At 51.0% G+C, this 13,184-nt stretch overlaps 2 protein-coding genes across 7 annotated transcripts in view; one reads left to right on the top strand and one right to left on the bottom strand.

Annotated features, from left to right (window-relative positions):
• Window positions 1-242: 242 nt before the first annotated feature.
• On the top strand, window positions 243-7,085 carry CCL25 (C-C motif chemokine ligand 25). Of its 6 annotated transcripts, XM_053582586.1 has the most exons (7): window positions 591-2,127; window positions 2,199-2,414; window positions 2,577-2,700; window positions 4,415-4,532; window positions 4,637-4,770; window positions 5,074-5,205; window positions 6,676-7,085. In XM_053582586.1, coding segments are annotated over exons 3-7 (459 nt in total). In that variant the 5' UTR covers window positions 591-2,127; window positions 2,199-2,414; window positions 2,577-2,627; the 3' UTR covers window positions 6,678-7,085. The 6 variants fall into 6 exon arrangements, with proteins under 6 accessions (XP_053438562.1, XP_053438561.1, XP_053438559.1 ...); XM_053582587.1 differs by having other exon boundaries at window positions 243-2,414; window positions 5,074-5,187; XM_053582584.1 differs by having other exon boundaries at window positions 591-2,414.
• Window positions 7,086-9,197: 2,112 nt separating this feature from the next.
• FBN3 (fibrillin 3) overlaps window positions 9,198-13,184 on the bottom strand; it is an 83,389-nt gene continuing 79,402 nt past the window's right edge. The window contains 1 exon segment of the mRNA XM_053583428.1: window positions 9,198-10,134. Within this exon segment, the coding sequence (XP_053439403.1) occupies window positions 9,796-10,134 (339 nt within the window). The 3' untranslated portion in view covers window positions 9,198-9,795.

The following is a 13,184-nucleotide window of genomic DNA, read 5'->3' as shown; positions in this document are numbered from 1 at the left end:
GGAACAGTTAGGCCAACTGTGAGTACCTGGGAGGATCCTCCCAGGGTGGTGGGGGTGGGTGTGCTTCCTAAGAGTCCTCCTCTCCCCTGCCCACCACCCAGCCACTGGAGCGACTGGGTAAGGAAGACCCCTGCCAATCCTCTGAACCCTGCTGGCTCTGAGGCTGGAGACCATCCCCAACTGCCCCCATCATCACAACTGCCCCCTATCAGAAGCTAGAATGGGGTGGGGAAGCTTCCATCTCCCTAGCTGTGCTCATTTCACACTTGAAGAGAAAGGGCCCCTTGCTAGTGGTAGATGATACTTAATGCCTCCAGCAGCTTCAGGAATGGAGGAGGCCTGGCTTCCCCCGGTTAAACCCCAACTGTGATCTGGCCCTCTAGCAGCTGTCGTCTTCAGAATTCTGGGCTTTAATTCAGGGCCTCGTTCCCTCCCTGAGCATCATGGCTCCAGCCTGGACACCTGGGTCCGGAGCTCTCACATCCCAATATACCCTAGGTGAGCCCCCTTCCCCCGAAGGCTGCGGTGGGACACGCAGAGAGGGGAGTCAGGGAGTTGGGCTCACACCCCTCCTAAGGTCAAGTCTTGGCCGCTGCCCGACCCCAGGTATGGGGCAGTGGGCCGTAGCGGGGAGCCTGGCCCCGGACCACCACGCTGCGTCCCCACGCCCGCAGCCACGCGGAGCGGCGTCCGGGCCCAGCTTCACGCACCAGAAGAAGAGGCGGAGGAACTGGAGCAACGCCCAGGACTGACTTGAGGGCGGCAACTGGCTCGCTGGGCATTTGATCTGCCAGAGTGGGAGGGGGTGGGGGGCAATATAAGCGGGTTCCAACCTAACGTACCATTTATCAAGCCCCGCCCACACTATAAACCTCCACCGACTCAGCCCCTCCCCGGCTCTTAGCGCTGTTCAGTAAGCCCCGACCTTGGCTATAAGCTCCACCCACTAAGCCCCGTGGCCTGGCCCAGAATAGGAGAAATGAGAAAGGGGTTCCAAGGGGTCAAATGTAGCTAAGGATGTGGGCGATGAAAAGATAAAAGCTGGGTGGCGCCTGTGGCTCAATGAGCAGGGTGCCGGCACCATATACCCGGAGGTGATGGGTTCAAACCCGGCCCTGGAAAAACCTGCAAAAAGAAAAGTTAAAAGCTATCAGTTGAGAGGCCTCTGTGGTTTCCCTGTTGCCCACTTTCCCTCACCCCCACCTCCCGGCTCCCTTTGCTTCTGTCCGAGATGGGTCCCAGTTTCCCAGAGGAAAGAAGAAATGCCTTCTTGGTGAATTTTGCTATGCTTGCTTCAGGCATGGCTACCTAGGGCTTCCAGCTGTTCTTCCGAAGCCAGAGCATTTCTTTGTCGTGATGGCTGTTCATAACACTTTGTTGAGATTATTCTCAAGATTATGTCAGAGAAAATTCACATTCCAGGCATGCATTTCACCCATGGAAAGTGCACCATTCTGTGAGATTTACCACACTTGTAGAGTTATGCAACCATCACCATTATATAACTTTAGAACAATGATAAACCCTTACTCTTTTTCTTTTAGAGACAGGACCTCACTCTGTTGCCTAGGGTAGAGCATAGTGTCTTGATCATAACTCACAGCAGCCTCCAACTCCTGGGTTCAATGGATGGTCCTGCCTCAGCCTCCCAAGTAGGTGGGACCACAGGTGCACATCACCATGCCTGGCTAATGTTCAGAATTTTTTGTAGAAAACAAAGTCTCGCTTTGAGAATCAGGCTGGTGTTGAACTCCTGGCATCAAGCAATCCTCCTGTCTCAGCTTCTCAAAGTACTGGGATTATAGGTGTGAGCCATCACTGCCAGCCTAGAAGCCCATATTATTGAGCAATCACTCTCTTTACACCCTCATTCTCCCCTCCCCCACTCTATGGCCACCACAAACTTACTTTCTGTTTCTATAGACCTGCCTATTCTCAGAATTAGGACATGTCTGTGACATGTTAAGTCACCCCATTGTGTGGAAGGAGAGAAAAATGGGGTGAAGTCGGGGACCCAGGGGAGCAGGTGGCTTGGGGGTGTGAAGCAGCTGTAAAGCCTTCCTCTCAGGGGCTCTGGACAGCCCAAGACCTGTCCTCAGGAAGTCAGTGTCTGTCCAGGACATGCAGGTGAGGGAAGTGGAGAGGGAGGGGGAGGCCCAGGATGGGGGAAGGTGAGGGTACTCATGGAGGGAGGGCAGGGTTTTGTCTGTCTATGCAGGAGCGAGAAGCCCAGAGTCTGCAAGAGGAGGTGGGTATGAAAAGAAAGAAGAGGACCAGCAGAGGGCGGGCAGGTGGTGGCCAGGTGGGGCTCTGCCTATAAAGAGTGACTTTCACCCTGGGGGCCCCACAAGCAAGAGAGTTTGGTGTTGTGCCCTAGCAGCAGAGACCAGCTCCCTGGACCCCAGTGCACCTCGGTGAGTCCTTCTGTAGGTCTCTCCCTCCAGCAAGACTTGTCCCCATTCTGTGCCATCTCCTTTTCTTGCTGAGTACCCTGGGGAATAGCTTGAGAAGGGGGTGTCCTAGTGCCCACTGCCATCCTCCTGAGGGTCATCATCATCCCTTTCCACCTCTTCAAGGTGGACCCATTAATCCCTCCAGGCACCCAGGGAGGAGGACCAGCCTGCAGCATGAACCTGTGGCTTCTGGCTTGCCTGGTGGCCGGGTCAGTGGGGACATGGGCCCCTGGTGTCCATGCCCAAGGTACTATCTTCTGCCATACGTACCCTGCCTCCCTGGACTCATCCATCTTCCTTGTTCTCTGTCTCTACCCATTTTTCTCCTCTTTCTTTCAGAAGATCCCTCAATCCTCCGCCCCCCCCATCCCACTCTACTGAATTCTCTGGTGGCTCCTGCTCTTGGCACTTGAATAATTCCTGGAGTGGGGGGTAGAGACAGAGGGTCCCCAGCTCCTTCCAGAGCCCCCTGTGGTGCTTTCTTTGCAAGACTCCAGCAACTGGAGTAATAGAGGGTGGCTTCAGCTGTGGGCAAAACCACTTATAGCCAGGGACACATCACAGTATCCTAACTCTTCAGGGCTGAGGGCCAAGGGTTAGAGATCAGAACCTTGGAGACCACAGCGGTGGATTCCCATCTCCATCCCCATCCGCATCCATACAGTCCAACTGAGATTTGCCACTCAGTCTTTATGAGCCTCATTCTTCTCTGGAATAGGAAACTCCCACTACACAGACCAGATTTAAAGGTCCAGTGAGCTGATGCATAGGAGACACTGGGCCCAGTGTTCAGCAACACTGATAATAATCATTCCTGTTATTAACGGCGAACCCCTCCCTCTTCCCTTACCCCAACCCTAGAGCAGGTGCTTGAGGACTACAGACACCAAAAGATAGCTCTGGGCATGCAATGCTCCCTAGGAGCCTGACACTGAGTCTGTATTCCCTGAGTTTCAGCAGCTAGCCAGGAGCCTGGGCAGGCAGAAGACCCATGTCCCCAACCTTCCTGGCCCATCCTGCCCCTTGTTTGGGTCTGAGAGGTTAGCCTTTGCCCAGGAGGTGCTGAGTTTTGTTCTCATTGTTCTGTTATCAGAGCCAGGCCCAGCCCCAGCACTTTGATCCTTGGGGTAAGGTGGCCCCCCGCCTTGGGAACCACCTGCCTGGCACTGCAGCCCGAAGTTCCAGAGGTTCCAATGGACTCCTCTGCCCCTTGCCCTCAGGAGTCGTGGTTGAGGGGATGCCAAAGAGGCAAGGTCTGGCAGAGCTGAATTTCAGAGAACCTCAAAGGTGGGGTGAATGAGTTCATCCTGGCCTTCCCCACCATCTTATCTTCCAGGCCTTTCTGGTATGATCACCTCCTCCTCCTCCCCTGGGCACCTCCAGTCCCTGCACATCCCCCTCTCTTCATAGATCAACTTCTCTGTCTCCACCAGGCCAAGAGCTCCTGTAAGCCAACACTAAGTCTGATTCATCTCTGTGTTGTCCAGACATCTGACACCTAGAGAACTTTAAATGCTTTTGTTCTAGGTAAACCTCATAGAACTTCCAGTTTCTGGCCAGGGAGACTTGAGTGGTCACTGTGATGAGGACTAGAGGAAGAGGTATTTGAGCCAATCCCATGTGCGGATGGACCAGCCTAGAGTAGGAGCAGACAACCAGTTGGCTAGGCTGGGAGGAGTGGTCTGGCTCCTCCTAGGTGCTGTATCTGTCCTTTGTCCCCTCTCCCAGAGCAGAAGTAGAAGTAGTTTTGTTTCCTATTCTTTTGGTGGTTCTACATCCTTCCCTGGGGGTTCTCTCCAACTCCTATTGGTGTCCCAATATCAAGGGCTAAGGGTGAGCCAGGCTGTCCCTCAGCCTCTGCTGGCTTCTGCCAGGCCTGGAAGGGCCATGATATGTGCCTCCATGTGTGGCTATCTCTGCCATACATAGACACGAGTGTGGGGGCGGCCATGTGCTTGCAGGTGTCTTTGAGGACTGCTGCCTGGCTTACCATCCCCGCCCTGTGTGGGCTGTGCTGCGTCGTGCTCAGGGTTACCAGCACCAGGAGGTGAGCGGAAGTTGCAACCTGCCTGCCGTGATGTAAGTGGAGCAAAGAGGGGGGTTGGGTGGTGGCAGGTAGGTCTCAGATGCATCTCTGTTCCCTGGTTACACCCTAACTAGGGCACCCCCTCTCTATCTACCAGATTCTACTTCCCCAAGAGACATAGGTTGGTGTGTGGGAACCCACAGACCAAGGTAGTGCAAAGAGCCATCAAGTTTCTGGATGCACAGAACAAGACTCACCCAAAACTTCACAACACCCAGATGACCTTACAAGGTGTGTGAGACCCCAGACTTGCATCTGCAGGGACCATCCTTCCCACCCAGGCCCCTGTGTTTCTCAGTTTCTGAGTGGGGGTAGAGTGCTGGCGGCCAGTTGCTGGTGGGTGAGGGATGGAGTGAATGACCAACTGACCAATTCACCATCTGGATCTGTACATTACTGTAGATAGAAAGCTCAAACCAATGGGAAACTCATCAGTTCAAATAACCAGCCAATGGCTTCAGGTTCAACTGTATCTAGGTGCTGAAGGGGTCTTGGTGGAGAGCTTATCTTTTTCTCTCTTCATCTCTTGGGCAGGCTCTCAAGCTGGGAAGAAGAAGTTGAGTTCTGGAAACTCCAAGCTACCTTTGTTTAAGATTAGAGATCCCAGTGGCAAGAGGAATGCCTCCTTTCCAACAGTGGCTAATCCAAGTACAGCCTCTTGGTCATGTAATCATCTTCTGCCCATTATCTTTGCTGAGGGCTGAGGGTTTAAAATCACCTCACACTGGGACAGGGGATTCCCACCATGGCTGTGCGGTTAGCTCCTGTAGGTTCATATACTAGGGTCCTATCCACTGCCTTGAGCCTGCCCAGGGGGGCTTCAGCAAGTGCTGACATGAAACTAGGTGAGTGAATAGACAGCTGTAGGAGCCCCCACACCAAGCCATTGTCCAGAGGATTCCAGCCTGACGTCCTCCAATCCTAGTCCATTCTGACATTCCCTGCCTGGAGATAGTGTCAGGTACCACAGGGTAAGGATTCAGTCCTACAATATTGCTCCTAGTTCAGAGGCCAGTCACAAGCAGCAGGTTGTCACTTACACTTTTGACTGAGCCCTTATAAGTCAGGGTTCTTTCCTTGGGCTCAATCATTTGCTAGAGTGGCCCACAAGACTCAGGGAGACGTTTTACTTACATCTATTACTTTATTATAATTATAAAAGATATTACAGGGCAGTGCCTGTGGCTCAGTGGGTAGGGCGCCAGCCCCATATACCGAGGGTGGTGGGTTTGAACCTGGCCCTGGCCAAATTGCAACAAAAAATAGCTGAGCATTGTGGCGGGCACTTGTAGTCCCAGCTACTTGGGAGGCTGAGGTAAGAGAATTGCCTAAGCCCAGGAATTGGAGGTTGCTGTGAGCTGTGATGCTACAGGACTCTACAGAGGGCGATAAAGTGAGATTCTGTCTCTTAAAAAAAAAAAAATTACAAAGGGCCAGACAGGGTGCCTCACACCTGTAGTCCCAGCACTTCAGGAGACAGAAGGATCGCTTGAGTCCAGGAGCTGCAGTGAGCTATGATGATGCCACTATACTCCAGCCTAGGCAATAGAGCAAGACCTTGTCTCAAAAAAAAAAAAAAAGAAATTACAAAGTATATCAGTAAACAGCCAGAGGGAAGAGATGCTTAACATGAGGCCTGGAAGGGTACCAAAGGCAGGAATTGGGGTGCCCCTCCCAGTACACAAACATGTTTGCCAGCCCAGAAGCTCCCCAAACCCCATAATTTAGTCCTTTTTACAGAGACATCATCACGTAGGCATGGCCGACTGTTGATGTAATCTCTAGTCCCTCTCCTCTCCCTCTCTCTTCTCTTGCCTTCTCTCCTCTCCAGAGGATGGTGGCTGAAATCTTAAAACTTCTAATCATGGCTTGATCCTTCTGGTGACCAGCCCTCACCCAGAAGCCATGAATCACCTCCTTAGAACAAAAGATATTCCACTCAACCAGGCAATGGTTTTAGGAGCTCCGCGCCAGGAACCACAGGGCAGGAACCAAACAAAAGATTTGCCTATCACTTGGGAAATTGTAAAAATTTCAGGTTGCCTGTGCCAGGGGCCAGGAGCAGAGGCCAATGTTTGTATTCTTATTAATTTATAGTCCACAATTCCACTCTGGCCTCTCTTATCCTACCTGCAGGACCATGAGCATCCACTCATCTCCGGGATCCACCAGTAGAAGAGAGGCTGGAACTTCTCCGCCACAACCATCAATCACCCTACAGCCCAGCTGCCACCTGCCCCTCTGTCCTTGGGGCCAACTCCTAATCCCTGTGCCTGCTGCCGTGGTCCTCTGTTCTCTCCCCCACCAACACCTACTCCCGGGCAGCTGGAAAGAGGGAGGTAGCCCAGAGAGTGGCATCAACCCTGGGCAGGGGATCCTATAGAGAAGTCTCTTTTAGGATACATCTCCTGCCTGAGCTTCATGCCACCCACCCTGAGCCATGCCTGTGTGTCCCTCTGAGTCCTTGCGAAGGTCTGGTTGGGTCTAAAATGCCCCTGCCAGATGGTTGCTTTTCTATAACTTTTAAATAAACCTTTGGTAGGGGGGGGATTGTCATGTTTCTATATGAGGTTCAGTGCAAGTCAAGGTGTGAAAGAGGGGTGAATCACACAGGATCTTCCCTACCCTAAGAACTACCAGGGGTGCCCAAACTGTACTCCCAACACACACACATTGGAAGAGAAGTTGCTTTGGGCCACACATTAAATAACCAAACACTAAGGAAAGCTGATTAGCCAAAAAAAAAAGTCTGTGGATACTCGGAAACCACAGATAAACAAGAAAAGGCCTCACAAAATCAGCATTCAAGCCGGTTCACAGGCCTGCAGGTTGGATGCCTCTCCCCCAGCCTTCAAAGAAGACAGCTTCCCAAGGGCCCAGCACCAGCATTGGCTGTAGCCTGTACTTCCCAGATGGTGACCTTGAAACAATTGCTCCCTGTCTTGGTACCCCTGGAAAATGAGGGTCACTGGGCTTGCTCTACCCAGATTCCAGGGCTGTGTGAGCCTGGCTGATGGACAGAGAAGCCCTCTGTAAGCTCTTATACTCAGGCAGGTGGGCCACAACCTGGCCAAAGGTAGAGTCCTGGGGCCAGGCACTAGAGACAAGCTCTGCAGGTGGAGGTCTGACTCCCCTGACTGTTGTCCTCATTCTGAGGCAACGTAAGTTTACATCACAACAGAGAAGTTCTAGATGAAAACCAAGTACACCATCTCTAGGGAATACCCTATTGGTTTGGGGGTCAGGAACCAGCCTGCATGCAGTTTCAGTAAAATGGAGTGGGTACAATGGCTCATGCCTGGAATCCCAGCAGTTTGGCCGAGACAGGAGGATTGATTGGTGGAACCCAGGAGTTCAGACCAGCATGGGTGACATGGTGAGACACCATCTCTGCAAAAATTTTTTAAATTAGCCAGACATAGTGCTGGGGACCTGTAGCCCCAGCTATTCAAGAGGCTAAGGTGGGAGGATGATTTGAGGTCAGAAGTTCAAGGCTGCAGTGAGCTATGCTTGGGCCACTGATTCCAGCCTGGGTAACAGGCTAAAACAAGGGCAGGTTCCTCAAGCTCTCTAGGCCTCAATTCTGCACATAACCCCATAAAACGGGGGTAATAATACTACCTGTTTTGGAGGGGTTTCTTGTGGACCAAATACACCACAATCCAAACACACGTAGCACACAGCACATGCTGACTGCATGTCATTAACTAGTTTATGCTTCATGTTCCATTATTGGAATGGTACTGCTGTCGGAGTTATTTCTATCCTCCTGCTTAAGGTCATTGTCGAGGTCTGGTTTTTCACACAAGTGTGCCTCCTGAGGGTACATGTTATCACGTGGTACATACAGTTAGTCATTGCTGCAGTTAGTGGTGTGCTAGGAGCTTGTCAACAAGTCATGCAAAAGCCTTGCGCCAGTGGCTCACACCTGTAATCCTAGCACTCTGGGAGCCAGAAATGGGTGGATTGCTTGAGCTCAGGAGTTTGAGCCCAGCCTGAGCAAAAGTGAGACCCCATCTCTACTAAAAATAGAAAAACTAGCCAGGCATTGTGGTGGGCTCCTATAGTCCCAGCTACTTGGGAGGATGAGGCAGGAGGATCTCTTAAGCCCAAAAGCTTGAGGTTGCTGTGAGCTATGATACCACAACACAGGGTGACAGAGTAAGATTCTGTCTCAAAATTAAAAAATAAAGAAAATTTAAAAGTCATGCAAAAAATTCAAAAATTTCAACCTTGGCATAAATGGGTTAATGCAACTGACTATGAGTATCCTGCCCAATAGATGTCAGTAGATCCAACCCAGCCTGGAACCAGGCAAGATGGGGTGGTGGTGGATGGCATGGACCTTCAACCCAGCCTGACCTTGGCTAAGTCACTTGCCCTCTCTGTGCCTCAGTTTTCCCATCTGTAAAATGGGAATGGTAACAACAGCATCTATTCCCCAGTGTTGCAATGACAACCAAAGGAGTCAATAGCATAACATACTTTGGATGGTGTCTGGTATGCAAAGGCATAACATACTCTGGATGGTGTATGATATGCAGTATGTGATCAGCAGTGTGAACCATTTTGTTTTTTCTCCTTGTGTCAGACATGTGCCATCAGAACATCTCACACATAGTGGGAAAACCCAATTATCTTGCTTATGAACTATAAAAGGATCTACAATGATCCTTATTGGGGAATGCACAGGGCCACTGGCTTCCCAGACAGTCAGCCTTGCCAAGGGCAGTGTGGAACTTGCCAAGGGGCTTCCAACTTAACCCAAAATAACTTTATTGCTATCTCCACTTCTGATATAAAAGCATCCTGGGAGCCCTAGTCTGGGACCTGGGAAGGGCAAACTCTGCTGCAAGTCACTGTGCGGACCCCACCAGCCCTTCTGCTCTGGAGGACAAGCCTGCACCCACCCCAGCTGCCCATTCCCATGTCCTGCTAACCCTCCTGGATGAACCACAGTGCGTACAGAAGTTTAAGCCTGTGATTGACCAGATACAGTGACCAAGGGCCCCTCCCCGACCTTGACTATGGGGTGGAGGGTGTGCACCACAGTGGCTTCTTGCTCTCTTCAGGAAAACTGAGTGTCGGAGTGTCTGGGCTGGCACGGAGGCCCAGGAAGAGGCTAGGCTCACCTGAGGTCATAGTGTAGCATTTTACTATTCCTGAGTTTTAGGGTTTCACCTGGTCAGCCAGTTCTTCCCAGTTCCAGAATCTTCATCCTCTGGATGGGATGGGAGGTCAGAGGTCCATCCCCAACTACAGCAGCTGCAGTTGCACCTTTAACCTCAAGGCCTGAGCCCCTGGTCCTAGCCACCCCTCCAGCCGGGTACTCCGGGGCCATGCCACACTCACCACCTCCAGCTGGTAAGTTCCAGGAGTTGGCTTCCTGTGCCCCAGCTGCAGGGAGCTGAGGCCATGGAGGTGATGCATGCGGAAGAAACCTTGTTTGTTGCCATGGGTGATGATATAGCGGACCCGACCCCCCAAGCCCTCCAGTGCTGGTAACAACTGCAGGATGTGTTTAGCCTGGTCCAGGTGTGAGAGGTTCATGCCCAAGGTCAGCAGAGCCTCTGAGTCAAGGGTGGCCAAGCTCACCTGAAAAGAAGACCAGGTGGGCAGTCAGAGCCAGTGGGCAAATCAGAATTTGCCCTGGGATCAAAGAAGAGACTTGTGGGACTGGGGACGGAGGGTGGCTCATGCCTATAATCCCAGCCCTTTTGGGGGGGCGGTCAAGGCAGGAGGATCTCTTGAGGGTAGGAGTTCAAGACCAGCCTGGACAACATAGTGAGATCCCATCTCTACAAAAAATAGAAAAATTAGCCAGTCATGGTGATATGTACCTATAGTCCCAGCTACTCAGGAGGGTGAGGTGAGAAGATTGATTGAGCCCAGGAATTTGAGGTTGCATTGAGTTGTGATCATACCACAGCACTCTAGCCTCAGGGACAGAGTGAGACTATCTTGGGGGGCGGGGGGAGGAGAGAGACTTCATAATGAATCTCTAAGGAGGAGGAGGACATTGAGTGCCCTCTGACCTTGGCTTCTCATGTCTACCTTTCATCCACAGGCCAGGGGTTAGCTTGGGCTGTGGTTAGCCACAGCAGCTTAAGGCTAAGGCTGGTTCTCAGGCAAAAACAAAGAGAGGCCACTTTTATGCACAATGAATCCAACAGACCCCTAGTCTCAGCTGAGGGGCCTAGGCAGAAACCCTGCTCACCTGGGCTAAGGGAATTGAGCTTTTACCCTCAGAGAACCAGTAACCAGGTGTCAGTCCAATGGTATTGGGTCCAAGAGCCCTAAGGTCACTCAGAGACATCCCAGGATGGCTGGTGTTAGGAAGAAGGAGCTTTCTGCAGAAGCCCCTTGTTTCTGCTCACAGTAAAAGAAACAGGACATCAAGCTGGGCCAGAGAGGAAAGAACAAGGACCAGACAGAAGAGTTGCCCAATAGCTTCCGCTGCATTTCCTGCATCTGGCTCTCTTTGACAGCCCTCTGTGCAAAAGACAAACCCCTCTTTGTTTGAGCTCCTCTGAAGTGTCCTCCTGGTCCTGGCAGCTGGAGCCTCAGTGGCAGGCTACCCTGGGCAGGGTGACGTATCCAGTCTCACAGGAGGTTATCGGTGATTTCTTCTCCTTTGCTCTTGGCAGTGCTGTGTGTGTTTCACCTCATTTACATGCCGAGGGAGTATCATGTCCCCCTCCCCCCACTTACACTCCAAGTGCCCTCCCTTTACACTCCAGGCAGCAAAAGCTATCTCTGTTTCCCAGCCCCTCAGTACTGGTAAGCTCAATCCTTCTTTCCCTAAGAGTGTTCCTAAGACTCATACACTTACTGACACCTGATGGCAGTCTGTGGGTATTGCAGGCAAAGGCACAAAGCATAGCTTTTCCCTGCTGGAGTCTATACCCATTCCAGGAGCCCTGGCAATCACCGCACTCACTCTTACTGAGCACAAATGGCTGGGAATTAGGCAGAAAATCAGATAGATTCAGTCTCTACCCTTGAGAAGTTTGCAGAAAATAATAGTTAAATATGGGATAATATATACAGCCTCAATTTTTCCCAGCAAGGGGATGAAAAAAACAACTAGAGGGAAAGAGAGGGCATTTAATTTAATATTGAAAGTCCCTCAAATCCAACGCCCCTATTCTACTTCTGGTTTTGTTTTTTTCCCATAGCATTTATCATGTATTCTTCATATCATGTGTTATAAAACATGATATAAATTTTGTGCTTATTGATTTCTTTTCTTTTTCTTTTTCCTTTTTTTTTTTTTTTGAGACAGAATCTCACTTTGTCACCCTGGATAGAGTTCCGTGGCATCATAGGCAACCTCAAACTCTTGGAATCAAGTAATCCTCTTGCCTCTTGTAATCCTGGGACTACAAGTGACCACCACAACACCTGGCTATTTTTAGAGATGTGTCTCACTCTTGTTCAGACTGGTCTCAAGCCTATGAGCTCAAGCAATCCACCCTCCTCAGACTCCCAGAGTACTAGGATTATAGACGAGAGCCACCACACCTAGCTCCTTATTAATTTCTTGTGTATCTCCCTATTAGAATATTTGCCTCACCAGAGCAGGGATCTTTTCTTTTTCTAGCTTATTGTTACTCCATTACAGTGCCCAAGCCATTGTAGTAGGTATTCACTAGGTGTGAAGGAGTTTAGGTCCTAGTTGTCTGCAGTGAGGGTGATCTTGGGATAATGGCTTCCAAGATCAGTGATGGAAATGAAATAAAGCAATGATCTCAGAAGGTGGTGACTTGCAGAGAGCCCAGGACACCTGGCCACAAAAACTAGGACTGCTCATAAAGAATAGCTTGTTTTTGTGGGAGCCATGGAATCTGGGAGCCACCACTTCCAAGTTTTGTGACTTGAGCATTTGACCTAATCTCTCTGAGTCTCAGTTTCTCCATTATAAAATGTGGATAACAGTAGCATCTAAACTTTCCTGAGTGTTTTAAACATTGAGAGTCTAAAATTGCAGCATGCTTGGAGCAATACCTGCATTCAGCAGGTGGTTAATAAAGATTTACTTTTCAGATCCATTGGGTGATAGCTACAGGATTGACCCATAGTGGCCTCAGGGACTCTTTGGGGGTGGGGGTGGGGGGTGGAGCAAGGAGCTCTAATCAGTGGCAAAACTGTCCTCCACAAAACTGTCTTCCTGTGGCCTGAGGAAGTAGGAAACAAAAACACAGGCTTGCTCTGCTGTCACTGATGGGCACAGGGAAGATCCCTGAGGTTTCCAGAGACGAGGTGGGTTCAGGAGCACCTCAGTCACAAGAAGAGGGTGCAAGGGCAGATGCTAGGTGGGTATCCCAGGTGGGGTGCCTAAGAGGACCCTCTCCCAGATGCTCCCAGGGGAAGCACTTACTTCCCCAAGACTTAGGCTGGGAGGGGTTTGGACTTGACTTGGGCTAAGAGTTTGTGAAAATAGCCCTAAGGGATGCATACACAGGAAGGTTGGACAGGGAGAACTACAGGGCAGAGGCTGTTACACAGGCTGCTCTGGAGCCCATTCCTGCTAAATCCAGAGGTGCTGGAGGGAGGGCTGCTCAAGCCAGGAGGTGATGAGGTGACAGATTCCAGGGTGCAGGCAGGGTTGGAGGGACCCAGGTATTTCTCCTGCCTTCACGTAC

The sequence above is a fragment of the Nycticebus coucang genome, chromosome 3 (assembly GCF_027406575.1).
Source record: "Nycticebus coucang isolate mNycCou1 chromosome 3, mNycCou1.pri, whole genome shotgun sequence".
Lineage (NCBI taxonomy): Eukaryota > Metazoa > Chordata > Mammalia > Primates > Lorisidae > Nycticebus > Nycticebus coucang.
Note: the sequence above shows the minus strand (reverse complement) of the source record. Positions and strands in the feature narration are given on the sequence as shown.